General features: G+C 48.6%; 1 protein-coding gene across 1 annotated transcript in view; it reads right to left on the reverse strand.

Annotated features, from left to right (window-relative positions):
- The window catches only part of Clasp1 (cytoplasmic linker associated protein 1), a 241,274-nt gene that overhangs the window by 14,023 nt on the left and 213,525 nt on the right, over window positions 1-13,726 (reverse strand). The window contains exons 33-35 of the mRNA XM_059280301.1: window positions 8,906-9,149; window positions 6,649-6,839; window positions 4,730-4,858 (exon numbers count right to left, since the gene is read on the reverse strand). Of these exons, the coding sequence (XP_059136284.1) occupies window positions 4,730-4,858; window positions 6,649-6,839; window positions 8,906-9,149 (564 nt within the window). The remainder of the gene's footprint in view (window positions 1-4,729; window positions 4,859-6,648; window positions 6,840-8,905; window positions 9,150-13,726) is intronic.

Genomic DNA, 13,726 nt, shown 5'->3' on the forward strand with positions numbered 1-13,726 from the left:
TGCCTCTTGCGAGGCACCGCACAATGATCTCTGCTGTAACAAACGTAAGCACACCCCAGACTTGAACCCCCTCCCACCTGCCCTGGTCACTGACCGAACAGTGACTAGGAGTTGGTGTCGCAGCAGCAGACTGCTGGCGTGGCCGCTACGGGCCGCACAACGATGCTATCTAGGTTTCTGATTTTGTCTGTTTACTAAGAAGCAAGAATTTCCAAAAGAAAAGGGGTTCTGGTCAGATCCCAAGATTGGGCCCATGGAAACTAGAGCTTGAGAGTCCGTGAGGATTTAGGTCTGTCACTCAACAGCCACTGCTACTTTGCTGCTATTACCCCGGACCTGGGAGAGACAGAGATAACCCCGATTGGGCCTGGGGCTACCAGATAAGAGAAAGCAAGGTCCATCAGGGGCAGTGACTTCTAGGTTCCTGGGTTGCTGTGTTGCAGAAGGTCATTCTAAAACACAGGGGGCCCTGGAGACGGGGCTGGCTGGGAATTTTAACAGGCACCTGAAGGAGGATCCCGCTCAGGAACAAGCTTCCTCTGGTCACAGTTAGCTAGTCAAAGGACTGATCAAACACATCCCACAGCTGGGGAAGGCCAGGCAGCCAGGGAGCTTTCTTTGCCCTTCTAGTTTCAAGTGACTTTAGTCTGATTTTGCTTTTCTGATGCTTTGAGATCATAAAATATAAAATTTAACTGGAAAAGATTTAAAAGCAAAACCTACAGAGAGAGGTAAGGAAACCAGCCATCCTGCACCAGTTGTACCTCCCAATTTTGAATAACAGCCTTTTTAAGTCTTCAAAACATTATGTAGATGGGCATTTTGCCTGCATGTATGTATGTGCACCGTATGTACACAGTGTCCTCAGGCCAGAAGAGGCCACTGCACCCCTGGAACTGGAGTGACTGCTGCTTGTGTGGGTGCTGAGAAAAAAAACCGGTCCTCCGCAAGAGCAGCAAGTGTTCTTAACTGCCGAGTCACCTCTCCAGCACCCACTCCCCCATCCCCCCACCCCCATGTGCGTGTGCACGTGCATGTGTGTGTGTGAGAGACAGTGAACACGGGGAGCATGAGGACAACTTTCAGGCATCATTCCCACCTTCCCCCTTGTTTTCACCAGGGTTCTTTTTAAGTTTGCTGTGGTGTAAGGTAGCCTCGCTTCTTGTGAGCTTACAAAGCTTCTCCTGTCTCTCCCTTACATCATGCCCTAAGGGCACTGGGAGCACACATCCATGCTCCTAAGCCTGGGTCATGTGGGTTCTGAGGATCTGGACTCAGGTCCTCATGCCACTTGCCCACTCAGCCAGCTCTCTAGCCCTCTAGTAGCTTTTAAGATGTGTCTCAGTTTCAAAGTGTTGGGTTTCTAGAAGCCAGCTTTCACTGCTACAGTTCCACAGCCAGATTCACAGTGTGGGACACGACCCTGTGACAGGGAAGACGGCTGGTGTTCCAGTCTCTTGGAGCGGCTCTGTGTGAGTCGGTCAGGACTTGTCTTCTCCTAAGGCCTGGGTTTTGTTGGGGAATGTAAAACCGCCTCCTTCTTTGGAGAGGGTAGTTCTAAGAGAGGGCCCCTGGACTTTGGAAGTGTTGATCGGACAGGAAAACAGATGTTTGCCTCTGGATGATGGACATAGAAACCTAAAAGCACCATGGATCCCTTCTAAGTATGTGTGTAGTCATAAGTACTAAATGTAGAAAATACAACAAGACTTAGACAAAAATGATGCCACCAGTGTGGCCACCACAGGAACTGCATGTGGAGCTAACTATTCTGAAGTATCCTGAGACTCAGAGACCAGGGATGGAGACAGGTTGGTTGAAACGAAGAGGGGCGGGGTGGTGGTGGTGGTGTTGAACTCAGTTGCTAACGCCTTGCACAGGACTCAAGTTTAATCTTCAGGACCTGTATCAGAAAGCCGGGCATGGACTGGCAAGATGGCTCAGACAAGTAAAAGCATGTGCTGTGCAAGCTCGATGACCTGAGTGTGGTCCCTGGAGCCCAGAGTGGAAGGAAGGAGACAGGGGTGACTTCTGAAACTGTCCTCGGACCTCCACCTGCATGTGCCCAGTGGTATGAGCATGCCCACACGCATACATTTACTAAAAATAAAAAAGCCAGGTGTAGTGGCACTTTTAGTCACAGAACTAGGGAGGTGGTGACAGGCAGACCCACGGGGTCTTCTTTTCTGGCCAGCCAGCCTAGCCTACTGGTCAAGTTCTGGGCCAGTTAAGAGGTTCCGTCTCAAAATAAAAGGGAGACAATACTTGAGGAACACCCAAGGCTGACTTCTTGCCTCTACACACACATATACACTTGCACCACACACATAAGTGTACACACACACACACACACACACACACACACACACACACACACACAAAAAAAACTTGAAGAATTTTCAAGAAAAATGAAAACCAAACCCCAAACCTAAACGTGCAGGTGCCTGAGCTGCTCCTGGCCACGTGACGGCCTGAGGTGCAGGAGGAAGTGGTAAGGGCAGGAGTCAAGGTGAGCCCAGACATGTAAAGCAGAGAGGGCCTGCCAACACAGACCTCGGAACACTATGTCCCGCCGGCACCCTCAGGCTGCTGGGATGGCAGTATGGCACCTTCCGGTTACAGGACTCTCATGCTGACAGAATACTGAGAAATGAGTCTGAGCAGGAGATTATCTCACTCTTTTCTTGGGCCATTTAAGAGAACTTCATACTTTCTAAACCATTTTCAAGGAAAAGAAACACAAAATAGTACATTTTAACTTACATTTGGAGTCTACAGGTTTTCAATATTGCGATGCCCAGGTTAAAAAGTGCTCAAACACTGCATTAGCTTAGTTACTTAAACATTAATAATAAAAAGCTAGAAGTATACGGTATATTGCCTGCATGTATGCATGTGCACCATGCCGTGCCTAGTGCCCTCAGAGGCCAGAAGAGGGTCTCGGATCCCCTGGTACAGAAATTACCCATGGTGAGAGCTGTCATATAGACACTGGGCATCTAACCTGCCCTCTGGAAGGGCAGCCAATTCTCTTAACCACAGAGCCATCTCTCCAGCCCCCTTCGCTCACGGTAATCTCATTTCAAGCCTGTCTTTTGTCACCCAAACAGCTGCTACCACCTGTCAGGTGTGGCCAGCCTTTTGACATTGCCGTATTTAATACTGTTATCTACAAAGTGCATGCTTGAGAACCGCACAATTGCATTTTAAAGAAGAGTGGGGGTCCAGCAGGTAAAGGTGCTTGCTGAAGCTTCATGGTCTGAGTTCGACCCATTGTGTTCTACATGATAGAAGGAAAGAACTGATTTCCAATAAACTGTCCTCTGTCTCCACATGTGCATTCATACATGTGTGCACGCACAAAACAAAGTATAATTAAAGAAACACACACACACACACACCCTTCCTAGTGTTTTAAGTAAGTTTACAATTCTGTGTTGACTTACAGCCACTCTGGGATCCAAACTTCCAACTGGACCAACCTGAATCCTAGCTATAAAACAACACCAATTTCACGTCAATTTTTTGTCATTGATTCTCACTAAGGACAAGCTATTTAAAAAACAAAGTCGGTGCAAGATAGCTTGTCCTTCATCAGAGACCCAAGACCTGGTCTGCACTTGTTCTGCTACGAACTTACTGAGCAGGCCTTTTAGGTCCTTTCTTCTTTATCTGGGAACAATGAAGCTGATCTCATATTATCCTGTCTGGTTCACATGTTAAGTGTGTGTGTGTGTGTGTGTGTGTGTGTGGTGTGTGTGTGTGTGTAAGTGGAATGCCTTCTGTGCAAAACATGAGTGTCACCATCATGCCATCAAGGCAGGTTTTAGAGACTCCGTCACTTGTTGGAAATGTTCCTTGGGCCTATGTGCTATGTACTGCATGCATGTGTCCAGCAGGGAGAGACAGAGGACACCCTCCTCCAGATCACCATCTGAGAAGGTCAAAGCAGTCCTATGTGCTATGTACTGCATGTGTGTGTCCAGCAGGGAGAGACAGAGGACACCCCTCCTCCAGATCACCATCTGAGAAGGTCAAAGCAGTAACTGCCCAAGCAGCCAAATCATGGCCAGGAGAAAAACTACCCTCAGGGTCTCGTTCCCTTTGCTGATATAAGAACTGCTCTCCTCATAAGCCTTGTCCACGAGCACTCTCACAGTAGGTGTGCAGAGCCAAGAGGTTGTACTGGACAAGCTCACGGCTTGGTGGGGTCAACCCACTCTTCACCATCTTGAGCTTGCTCCAGTTCTAAAGCCACCACTCTGGTTCCATGTGTCTGCTGATGGAGGTTGTCACTGGACTCGTGTGTATGTGCATGCACACAGGCCGGAGGTCCATCTCTGGTGTCATTCCTCATGACCTGTCTATCTTTTCTTCCCTTCCCCTCTTTCTTGATAGGGTCTCGTTTGCTCAGAGCTTGCTGAGTAGGCTAGCAATCCCATGGATATACCTTTCTCTTTCTACCTAGTACTGGGTTACTGGCTTTGTTTGTTTTTCGACACAGGGTTTTAGCTTTTGGAGCTTGTCCTGGAACTCATTCTGTAGACCAGACTGGCCTCGAACTCACAGAGATCCGCCTGCCTCTGCCTCCCAAGTGCTGGGATTAAAGGCATGTGCCACCACCGCCCAGCAGGTCACTGGCTTTTTAATGTGGATTCTGGAGACGGATTAGGTACTCAGGCTTGCACAGCAGGCCCTTTACCAGCTCCTTCCTGGGAGCAGGGCTCACCTCTTTGTGGGAGTCTTTGTGGGCTTCCAGCGTCTTCATGATCGTCAGTTCTGCGTAGTTTTTGAATCTTGCTGGCTGGTTTCTCAGAATCTCCCGTAAAACTCTCAGTGCCAGAGCTCGAATGGAATGCTAGGTGTGAGGGGAAAAGAAATGTCACCAAATAGTATGTGGCCCTTGTCCATGCCTACAGCACGCATGGGCTCACAGGAAAGATCTGTTCCAGGGGGTCTAGCCTCTTAAAGGCCCCTCTACACAGATTTCAAAAGTCTCCTCAACATGGGCTTCCTGGACAGTCAACTCCAGGAGGGCAGGCACTGATGCATGGGTCCATCTTTAGGACCCAGCACCTGGAGAGGCTGGCAAAGGCTTCTACAATGAACTCTATACTGCGGATCAAATGAAGACGGCACACATAAGTTCACGGTCAGTTCCCTAGCCTTTCTAGACAAATGGAAGCTTGGCCTCATCGTGAAACACACACAGGGACGAGCTCACGGACAGGGCCTGCCAGGCTGTGAACTCTCTGAGGTCAGCTGGAGACCCGTGTCTATTCCTGACCTTTGGGGTGATGAGGTCACCCATGCAACAGGCCTCAAGCTGTTAAGGCCCAAGTCATGTGTCTGGAGAAAAGCCATTCTAAACAGACGCCTAATCTCAAGAAAGAGAGCGGAGTTTACTGCAAACAGAGCCGAGAAGCACATCCTGATTCCTTGTCACTCAACTGTGCACTGTGCAAACGCACACAGACAGCACCTGCCCGCCCTCTGTGTGACGTCATCCCATCTCCCCGCAGAGCCCGGCAGTGACGGCCTCCCTGGGCAGGGCCTGGAAGGAGAGTCAGTGTGGACTTTCATTGCCTCACTCCCCTACACCAGACCTTTCCTCCTGAGTCAGAAGACAATCCCAGGGCAGCACTTACTGCCCTCTCCTTCCTCCACTCCTGCTGCCACCAGTCACCAGCACTGTGACCCTGGGTCTGGCCTATGACCTCACACTGGGCTAGCTTCTTGGAACGCCTCCCAGCCCTGTGCTCCAGCTCTGTCAGGCCACGGAAAACCAATGTGGAGAGACGGACATTACTCAGGAAGTTTAACCCCAGCTGTTCCCTTCCAATTCTGCGGTAGGGGCCTGTTCCACAGGCAGGAGGCTAGACTGGATCACCTCCTCCTAGGTTAGCCACTAAGTACCAGGTTCAGCGTCACAGCCCGGCCATGCTACAAAGCCTGCTCTGTCACATTCAAATGTCCCAGGATCAAGGTTTTGTTTTATAACTATTAATACACCTTGGGAACCTATCTTTTAAAAAATAATTTCTGGGCAGGAAAGATGGCTCAGTGACCTGAGTTTAATCCCCAAAACACACAGAGGCAGCAAAGAAGTGATTCCTACAAGTTGTGTCCGCCCCCCCCCCCCCATGTGTTGTATGTGCCCACAAAAATTAGTTTTTGGTTTTTTTTTCCGAGACAGGATTTCTCTATGCAGCCCTGACTGGATCTTGCTCTGTAGACCAGGCTGGCCTTAAATTCACAGAGGTCCTCCTGTCTCTGCCTCCCGAGTGCTGGGATTAAAGACATTTGCCACCACTTCCCAGCAAATCAGTTAAAAAATTTAAAAATAAACTTCTCTATTTCACACGGAATAAAAGTGACACTTGTGTGAAGATGAATCCTGCAAGGCTACCACCTACACTATGGGGTTTGGGCAAAACTCTGTGTGAAAGTATCTAGGTTCAGGACGGTGTTTTGTTGGGTCTGCACACGTGAGCTAATGTGGCTGTTGCAGGCTCGTGAGTGCTCAGGAACTATGTGGAAACCGGATGAACACTTGATTTGATGTAAACCAGGCACAGAACCCCCAAAGGGAAGCTAGTCAGCCCCGATCAGGGAAGGCCCCATGTGGGAAGGGCTGTGAGTGCCTACATCCTTGTCCCCTAGAGTTTCCAGCAGCAGCAGCAGGATGGTCTTGAAGTGCTCCTCCCACACGCCCAGGCTGTCCTCCCTGGTGATCTTGAGCAGCTCCAGCAGTGCTCCCTTCCGCTCCTCCACACGCTCGTTGTGGTTAGATAGTTCTTTCAGCAAGTCAGCCACCAGGTCCGAGTGGTCAATGGGCACTGTGGAGACAACATGGAACCTCAGGAGATGTTGGCCACAGCGTTCCCGCCACGTTCTTTCCTACCTCGACTCCCAGTGATTGATGCTACCCTTTCCCCTCCTACGCTGCTCTGCTTGGCTGCCAGCCTCCCCCTGTGTACCCCCGACATCTTTACCATGCTGTGAGAACAGAGGGCCAGGCTAGCTGCACAACACCGGAGTCCGTGAGTCCTCCCTTCCTTACCATTTCCCCCTGTCTATTTTTACACAGAGGTTTAAAAAAAAACAAAAACAACCATCTTTTTCTAAACTCTCTTCTACTACCACAGTCTTGAGTCAGGCTCTCTACTGGACAGCCTCTAACCAGTAGGAGAGCTATTTCAACGCACAAATTGGATATCCCCCAAGGCCCTCCCATTCTCCCATTGACTAACATCTGTCCCATTCCAGTGCGTACATTCTCCCAAGGCCCTCCCGTTCTCTACATCACATGGCTCAAAGGCACCTCTTTCCTGGCCATACTCACTGAAAAGCCCTCAGCCCTGAAAACTCAACTTTAAACGGGGAGCTTGGGGAACCACTGTGGAGACAAGTCACCACATGCACTCCTGAGGCATATTTGCAAGTTTCTTTAGCTTCTGGGATTAAGGGACAAGGACATAAGGAAGTTCACATGTTGAACGCTTGCCTTTCTCCATCAGCTCTTCAGTAACAGGTGATGGATAAGAGGAACCAACACTCTAGCCTCTGGTCAAGAGCAGTAAAGAAGTATCAGGTGCAGCGACTCCACAAGCAAAGGAAAAATCATCCCCTTCTCCCAGAAAGCATGGGTCACAGCAAACGCCGGCCAGCCCAGGCTCACAGCCAGGGGACTAGCGCTAGGCAAATCCAGGGAAATGACAGTTCCAGGATTGATTTTTGACCCTTGATGCCTCTTCTGTTCTGGACAGCTGGAGAACTGTCTTCTACCTCAGAACTGCACAGTATCAGGTCCTTTATTCCTTCTGTGCCTTGAGCCTGCCCCCTGCCTCATGCAGCAGCCCCCTCCGAAGTGTGCTCATTCTGAGTCTGTAACCCAACAGGCTCGAGCAATCATGCCAGGAAGTGGGCCTTGCTTTCCTTCCGGCAGGCCAACCCAGTTACTGCATGATTACAAGAAAGCACTCAAACAGTTATTAATTATTTAGAATGCTAATTTACATAATTTTCCACTCAAACAAAACAGATCTACTACGAGCTGCAAAAATGTCACGTGAAGTTACTGTAGAGCCAAGCTAGCGAGTATGAGTGAGGTGGAGAAGAAAAGCTTCAGTTGCTGGCACCAACACTAGCCAGCCAGTAGTCACTGGCCGGTCACTGGCTTTGGTCCTGCAGACTGAACCCAGGGCCTCACATGTGCGAAGTACAATTCAATCCCTGAGCCACATTTTCTGTCCCTGGATACTGATCTTGACACGGGACTCGGAAGAACTCCAGGGACACAACCCTCTGTTATATTTTGGGCAAGTATCTCAATCTTTCTGAATCTATTTGTTAGCCTGTAAAATGAGAAGGGCCGTTTCCAGTCTCAGAAGCTAACGGGCATATGCTTCTCAGCAAAGTGCCAGCATGAGGTAGGCAAGCAACTACCATCAGCTGCCCTGCCTCCTCCCTCTGGTACACAGGGCACAGCCTGAGAAGACCCCGGGTGCCACACTGCCAAAGAAGAGGGAAGCCTGCGCATGGCTTTGGGACTTCACCTTCATGGCTACGAGAGCCAGGGCAGTAAGGACCAAGGTCTTCACAGAGAGCAGCATTAGATGCCTGTGCCCTGGGTCAGCCACCCCACTTAGGCAGCATTCTAGAAAAGTCCCGGTAGCAGAACCTCCACGGACAGACTGCAGCTCTCAGAGGGTAAGACCAAACAGGCTTCTACTCACAGGGGACCTCCCAGGCCCAAGCACACAGCAGGCACTCAGTAAGCAGTTCTGAGCAAACGATGGACCAGGGCAGACCCCATGCTTCTACTTGTGTGACAGGGCCCCCAAGGCTGGGGTGACAGAGGGAAGTGTGTAGGAGACACAGAAGGGTAGACAAGCAGACAGACCATCTCGGAGCTGCTCCATGTCATCGTCAAACACCGCCTCCTTCAGAGCCGTCTTGTCATAGGTGTTGATGGTGTCCGAGTAGGGGTACGGGTTATACTCCCGTGCTCGCTGCCCCGGGAAGGCACGTGGAGGCTGCGTGTTGAGCAGGGAGGTCTTGTTGTCCAAAGCCATCCTTCCTCCTTCCACCTCACCGCCTCCCCGGCCTTCGGTGGCAGGTGAGGCTGCTCCCCCGTCTCGGGACACCTGGAACACAGCACACAGTCACTCTGGACCTCCTGACAAACCTGTTCCTTTGTTTGTCTTCCATCCCTCCTTCCTTCCCCCGTCTGTCTGTCTGTCTCTTCTTTTCCTCCCTCCGCTTCTCCTTCTTTCACAGGGTCTCACTATGCAGTCCTGGCTGGCCTGGAACTCACTATGTAGACCAGCCTGGCCTTGAACTCAGAGATCCACCTAGCTAGCTGTCTTCCCCATGCTAGGACTAAAGGCATGTGCCACCACACCCGGCCCACATGCTTTCTTTGATGCTTAGGAATTTCTTAGAAGGGCCAGGGATTTCCATTCGCAAGCTGCCACTGACAAAAGAGCAGTTATTGATATTTAATCTTATTTAAAACATTTTAAAAAGTATGTGTGTGTGTGTGTGTGTGTGTGTGTGTGTGTGTGTGTGTCTGTCTGTCTGTCTGTCTGTCTGTCCCCACAGAGGCTAGAAGAGGGTGTTCGTCTTGGAGTTACAGGTAGTTGTGAGCTGCCTGATAGAGGCGTTGGGAACCGAACTCTGGGAGAACAGCAAGTGCTCTCTCTTAATCATGGAGCCTTCTCCCCAGCTCCATGCTATTGTTATTTCTATCTGAATAGAACATCCCTATATCTGCTTATATATTTTAGCCTGTTTTCCTTTGTTATTTGGTGGTTCACTGGATTCATGAGTTTTCTTAAGGATTGCTACCGTGCGGTCTGAAGAGCTCCTTGGAAATGGAGGAGTATGTCCTTCATTGTCCACTCTTGAGAAGCCTGCCTCAGACCACTGTGGCCTTCGGCTCCAATGCCCACAGTAGGGGCTTCTCAACGGTACCTTAACAACACCTCCATGGAGAAAGCCAGAGTACTGCTCAGAGCCTAAAGCATTCTAAATATCCACAAATAAGCCCCTTGATTTATAGATTTTTTTTTTTTGAGATAATAATGAGGGTCAGCCAGATTATTTCAAAATTACCTCTAACTTGGAGACACAGTAAGTATCTCCCAGGCCATAACCACTCTTCCATTCTTTGGATACCTAGTACTGAATTTTTTTCTCCCGTCTGTCTTAACAGTTGTCTTTCAATGGTCTCTGGCATGGTTTTGATAGTCTTGCTCTGCTGACTAGTTTTACGTCAACTCGACACAATCTAGAGTCATTTGGGAAGAGGGAGCCTCAACTGAAAAAAGAAAAATCCTCTAGAAGACTGGCCTGTGGGCAAGTCTCTGGTGCATTTTCTTAATCAATAATTACTGTGGGAGCGCCCAGCCCATTGGAGGTGCTGCCACCCCTGGGCTGGTGGCCTTGGGCATTAGAAGAAGGCCGGCTGAGCAAGTCATGAAGAACAAGTCCGTGAGCATCACCCATGCACCCACCCCCAGCCCCAGGTCTCTGCATCAGCTGACTTCCCTTGGGGATGGACTGAACTATAAGCAGAAACAAACCTTTCCCTCCTCTTTTTTTTTTTGGTTTTTCGAGGCAGGGTTTCTCTGTGGAGTTTTGGTGCCTGTCCTGGATCTCTCTCTGTAGACCAGGCTGGCTTCGAACTCACAGAGGTCCACCTGGTTCTGCCTCCTGGGTGCTGGGATTAAAGGTGTGCTCCACCACCGCCCAGCCCCTTTCCTCCTCAAGCTGCTTTTGCTCATGCTGTTCTATCACAGCAACAGAAATGTAACCGAGACCGGGGATCAGGACTTTACCTTGGGCACATTTGCCTGTTCAGCCCCCACATGACAACTATGAGAACATGTCTGGGCTAAGTGCTGGCAACGGGCAGCCTATTTCCTCACCTGGACATGATTTCTAGGAATCTGGAACAGACTGCTGATTCCCACAAAAGTGAATTTGTGCTGCTAACAAGATACAACCGCCATTGTATGTTTATATATTTTTAAAGTTATGGTAAATACACATACCCTATCATTTCAACCATACATAATCATGGTTCAATGACATTAGATACATTCACTATTTTGTGTAATCATCAACACTAGCTATACCCCAAACTTTCTCATTATTCCCCCCAAATCCTACACCCAATAATTAACAATTCCCCTGCCCCTACAAACCTTGAGTTTATTCTCTACTCATCTGCTATGCTAGGTATCTCAGGTAAAGGAAATAAGAAAATACTAGCCCCTTTGCAACTGGCTTATTTCACTTGGCATTATGCATTTAAAGTTCATCTAGGTTACAACACAGGTCAGATTTCTTCCCTTTGGAGGGCTGCCTGCCACATCTTTACCCTTGCACCTGCTGATCCACACTGGGGTTGTGTTCACCTCGGCTGTCATGACTAATGCTACTGTAAATGCTAGCCTACGATACCTGTCTGAATCCTTGCTTGCAACTCTCTGCACATATACCTCATAGAAGATCTGGAATGCATTTGTCATTGACACCTACAAATAAGATTCTATATTATACTTAAGATTCAGAGAACAGGCCTGGAGAAATGGCTCAGCGGTTAAAAGCACTGACTGCTCTTCCAGAGGTCCTGAGTTCAATTCCCAGCAACCACATGGTGGCTCACAACCATCTATAATGGGATGTGATTCACTCTTTTGGTGTGTGTGAAGATAGGTCTCTCATATACATAAAATAAATAAGTATTTTTTGAAGGTCCAGAGAATAAATAATATAGGCATAGATCTCCACAAATTCAGACCAACAAGGTGTAAACTATACCTCAATAGCAGCTTCCTGAGTAGAAGGTAATTCACGGGTGACTTTGTAACTCTTACTACGTGTGTGTGTGTGTGTGTGTGTGTGTGTGTGTGTGTGTGTGTGTGTTGTGTACATCATACACAAGTCGGCAATCAGAGGACAGATTCACGGAGTCCATTCTCTGTCCACCTTTGTGTATCAGGGACTGAACTCAGCAGTAAGTGTTTTTACCCTTTGAGCCACCTTCTCAGCCCTCCAATCTTACTTTTTTGTGTATTAGTTCTTTTCTGTCTTTCTCTTCATGTAGATTTTACAAAGATGGGCATTCCAATACACATACAATTGACTTTTTTTTTTGTTTTCCTCACTGTATAAGCAATTCATGTGTAAAGTTTTGTAGACTAATACTGAAACATGATACTTTATGGAAATAATGCCATTCTTTTTTTTTTTTTGCTGAGTTCTTTACTTAGAATAAATTATGGGTAAAGTTGACAATCACGTGTGTTAAATATAATCCTAGCTGGGTGGTGGTGGCGGCGCACGCTTTTAATCCCAGCACCTAGGAGGCAGAGGCGGATCTCTGTGGCCTCTTTGAGGCCAGCCTGGGCTACAGAGTGAGTTCCAGAAAAGGCTCCAAAGCTACAAAGAGAAACTTTGTCTTGAAAGACATACATACATACATACATACATACATATAAAATTATATTTATTATAATATATATATAATCCTATTGACTTCCAGACAATTCCATTAATCTCACATAGCACCTGCATTTCACTAAAGCATTATAATCTCTCTTACACTCAATGTTATAACGTCTATTGAAAGCAGACTGGAACCTGGATACCTGGTCCCTATATCTCTGTAACTGCTCAGAATGGATTTTCCAACATTTTCGACACTGTCACTTCTGGTGTGAGCCATTGCCCACCAGCTCTGACTTGCGTCCGTGCGCTGCCTTGGCAGGCCAGACCTACGTGTGCACTTGAGGAACAAGTCCACTGGCTCTGACTTCCCCTCAGCCTCTTAGCTGAAAGTGTGTCTGTACTGGTCAGTTCCTGACAACGTGACACCAATTAGCATTACACGGACTATGTGATGGGAAGAGGGAACAGTTAGGAAGGCTTCCATTAGACTAGCCTGTGGGCATGTCTGTACGGCATCTTCTTACTTAATGACTGATGAGGAGGGCCGAGCGCACTGTGGGTGGAGCCACTCCTGAGTAGGCAGTCTTGGGTTGTGTAAGCAAGCCGTGAGGAGGAAGCCAGGACACAGTGTTCCTCTGCACTCTCTGCTCCAGGTCTTGCTTCCAGTTTCTGGCCTTGGCTTCCTGCAATGCTTGACTCTAAGTTGTAAGTTGAAATAAACCATTTCTTCCCTGTTTGAATTGGGGTTTCTGTTGCTGTGAGAAAGCACCATGACAGAAACAACTTCGGGGAGAAAAGGTTTATTTCAGCTTCCAACTCTGAGGTCATACTCCCTCACCAAAAGAAGTCAGGGTAGGAACTCGGGGCAGGAACAGGAAGACAGGAACTGAAGCAGAGGCCATGGAGGAACACTGCTTCCTGGCTGTCTCCTCATGGTTTGCTCAGCCTGCTTTCTTAAAGCACTCAGGGCCACCGGCCCAGGGGTGGCACTGCCCACAGTGAGCCTGGACCTCCTACATCCATCCTCAATAAAGAAAACAGTCTGTATACATTTAGACTACAGGTCTGCTAGTGAGTATTCTGGTGCGTATTTGATCGACTCCACTGAGGAAGAGCCTGTGCATAGGAAGGGCTGTCTGTACTTCAGGGAGGGACTGTTTATGACAGATACCATGACAAGCTGAGTACACTAGGAACACATATCAGAGGTGGAGCTGCGTGTGGTTCAGTTGTCAGCACTGGTTCCAGTTCCAGTTCCACATAT

The sequence above is a fragment of the Peromyscus eremicus genome, chromosome 15 (genome assembly GCF_949786415.1).
Source record: "Peromyscus eremicus chromosome 15, PerEre_H2_v1, whole genome shotgun sequence".
Lineage (NCBI taxonomy): Eukaryota > Metazoa > Chordata > Mammalia > Rodentia > Cricetidae > Peromyscus > Peromyscus eremicus.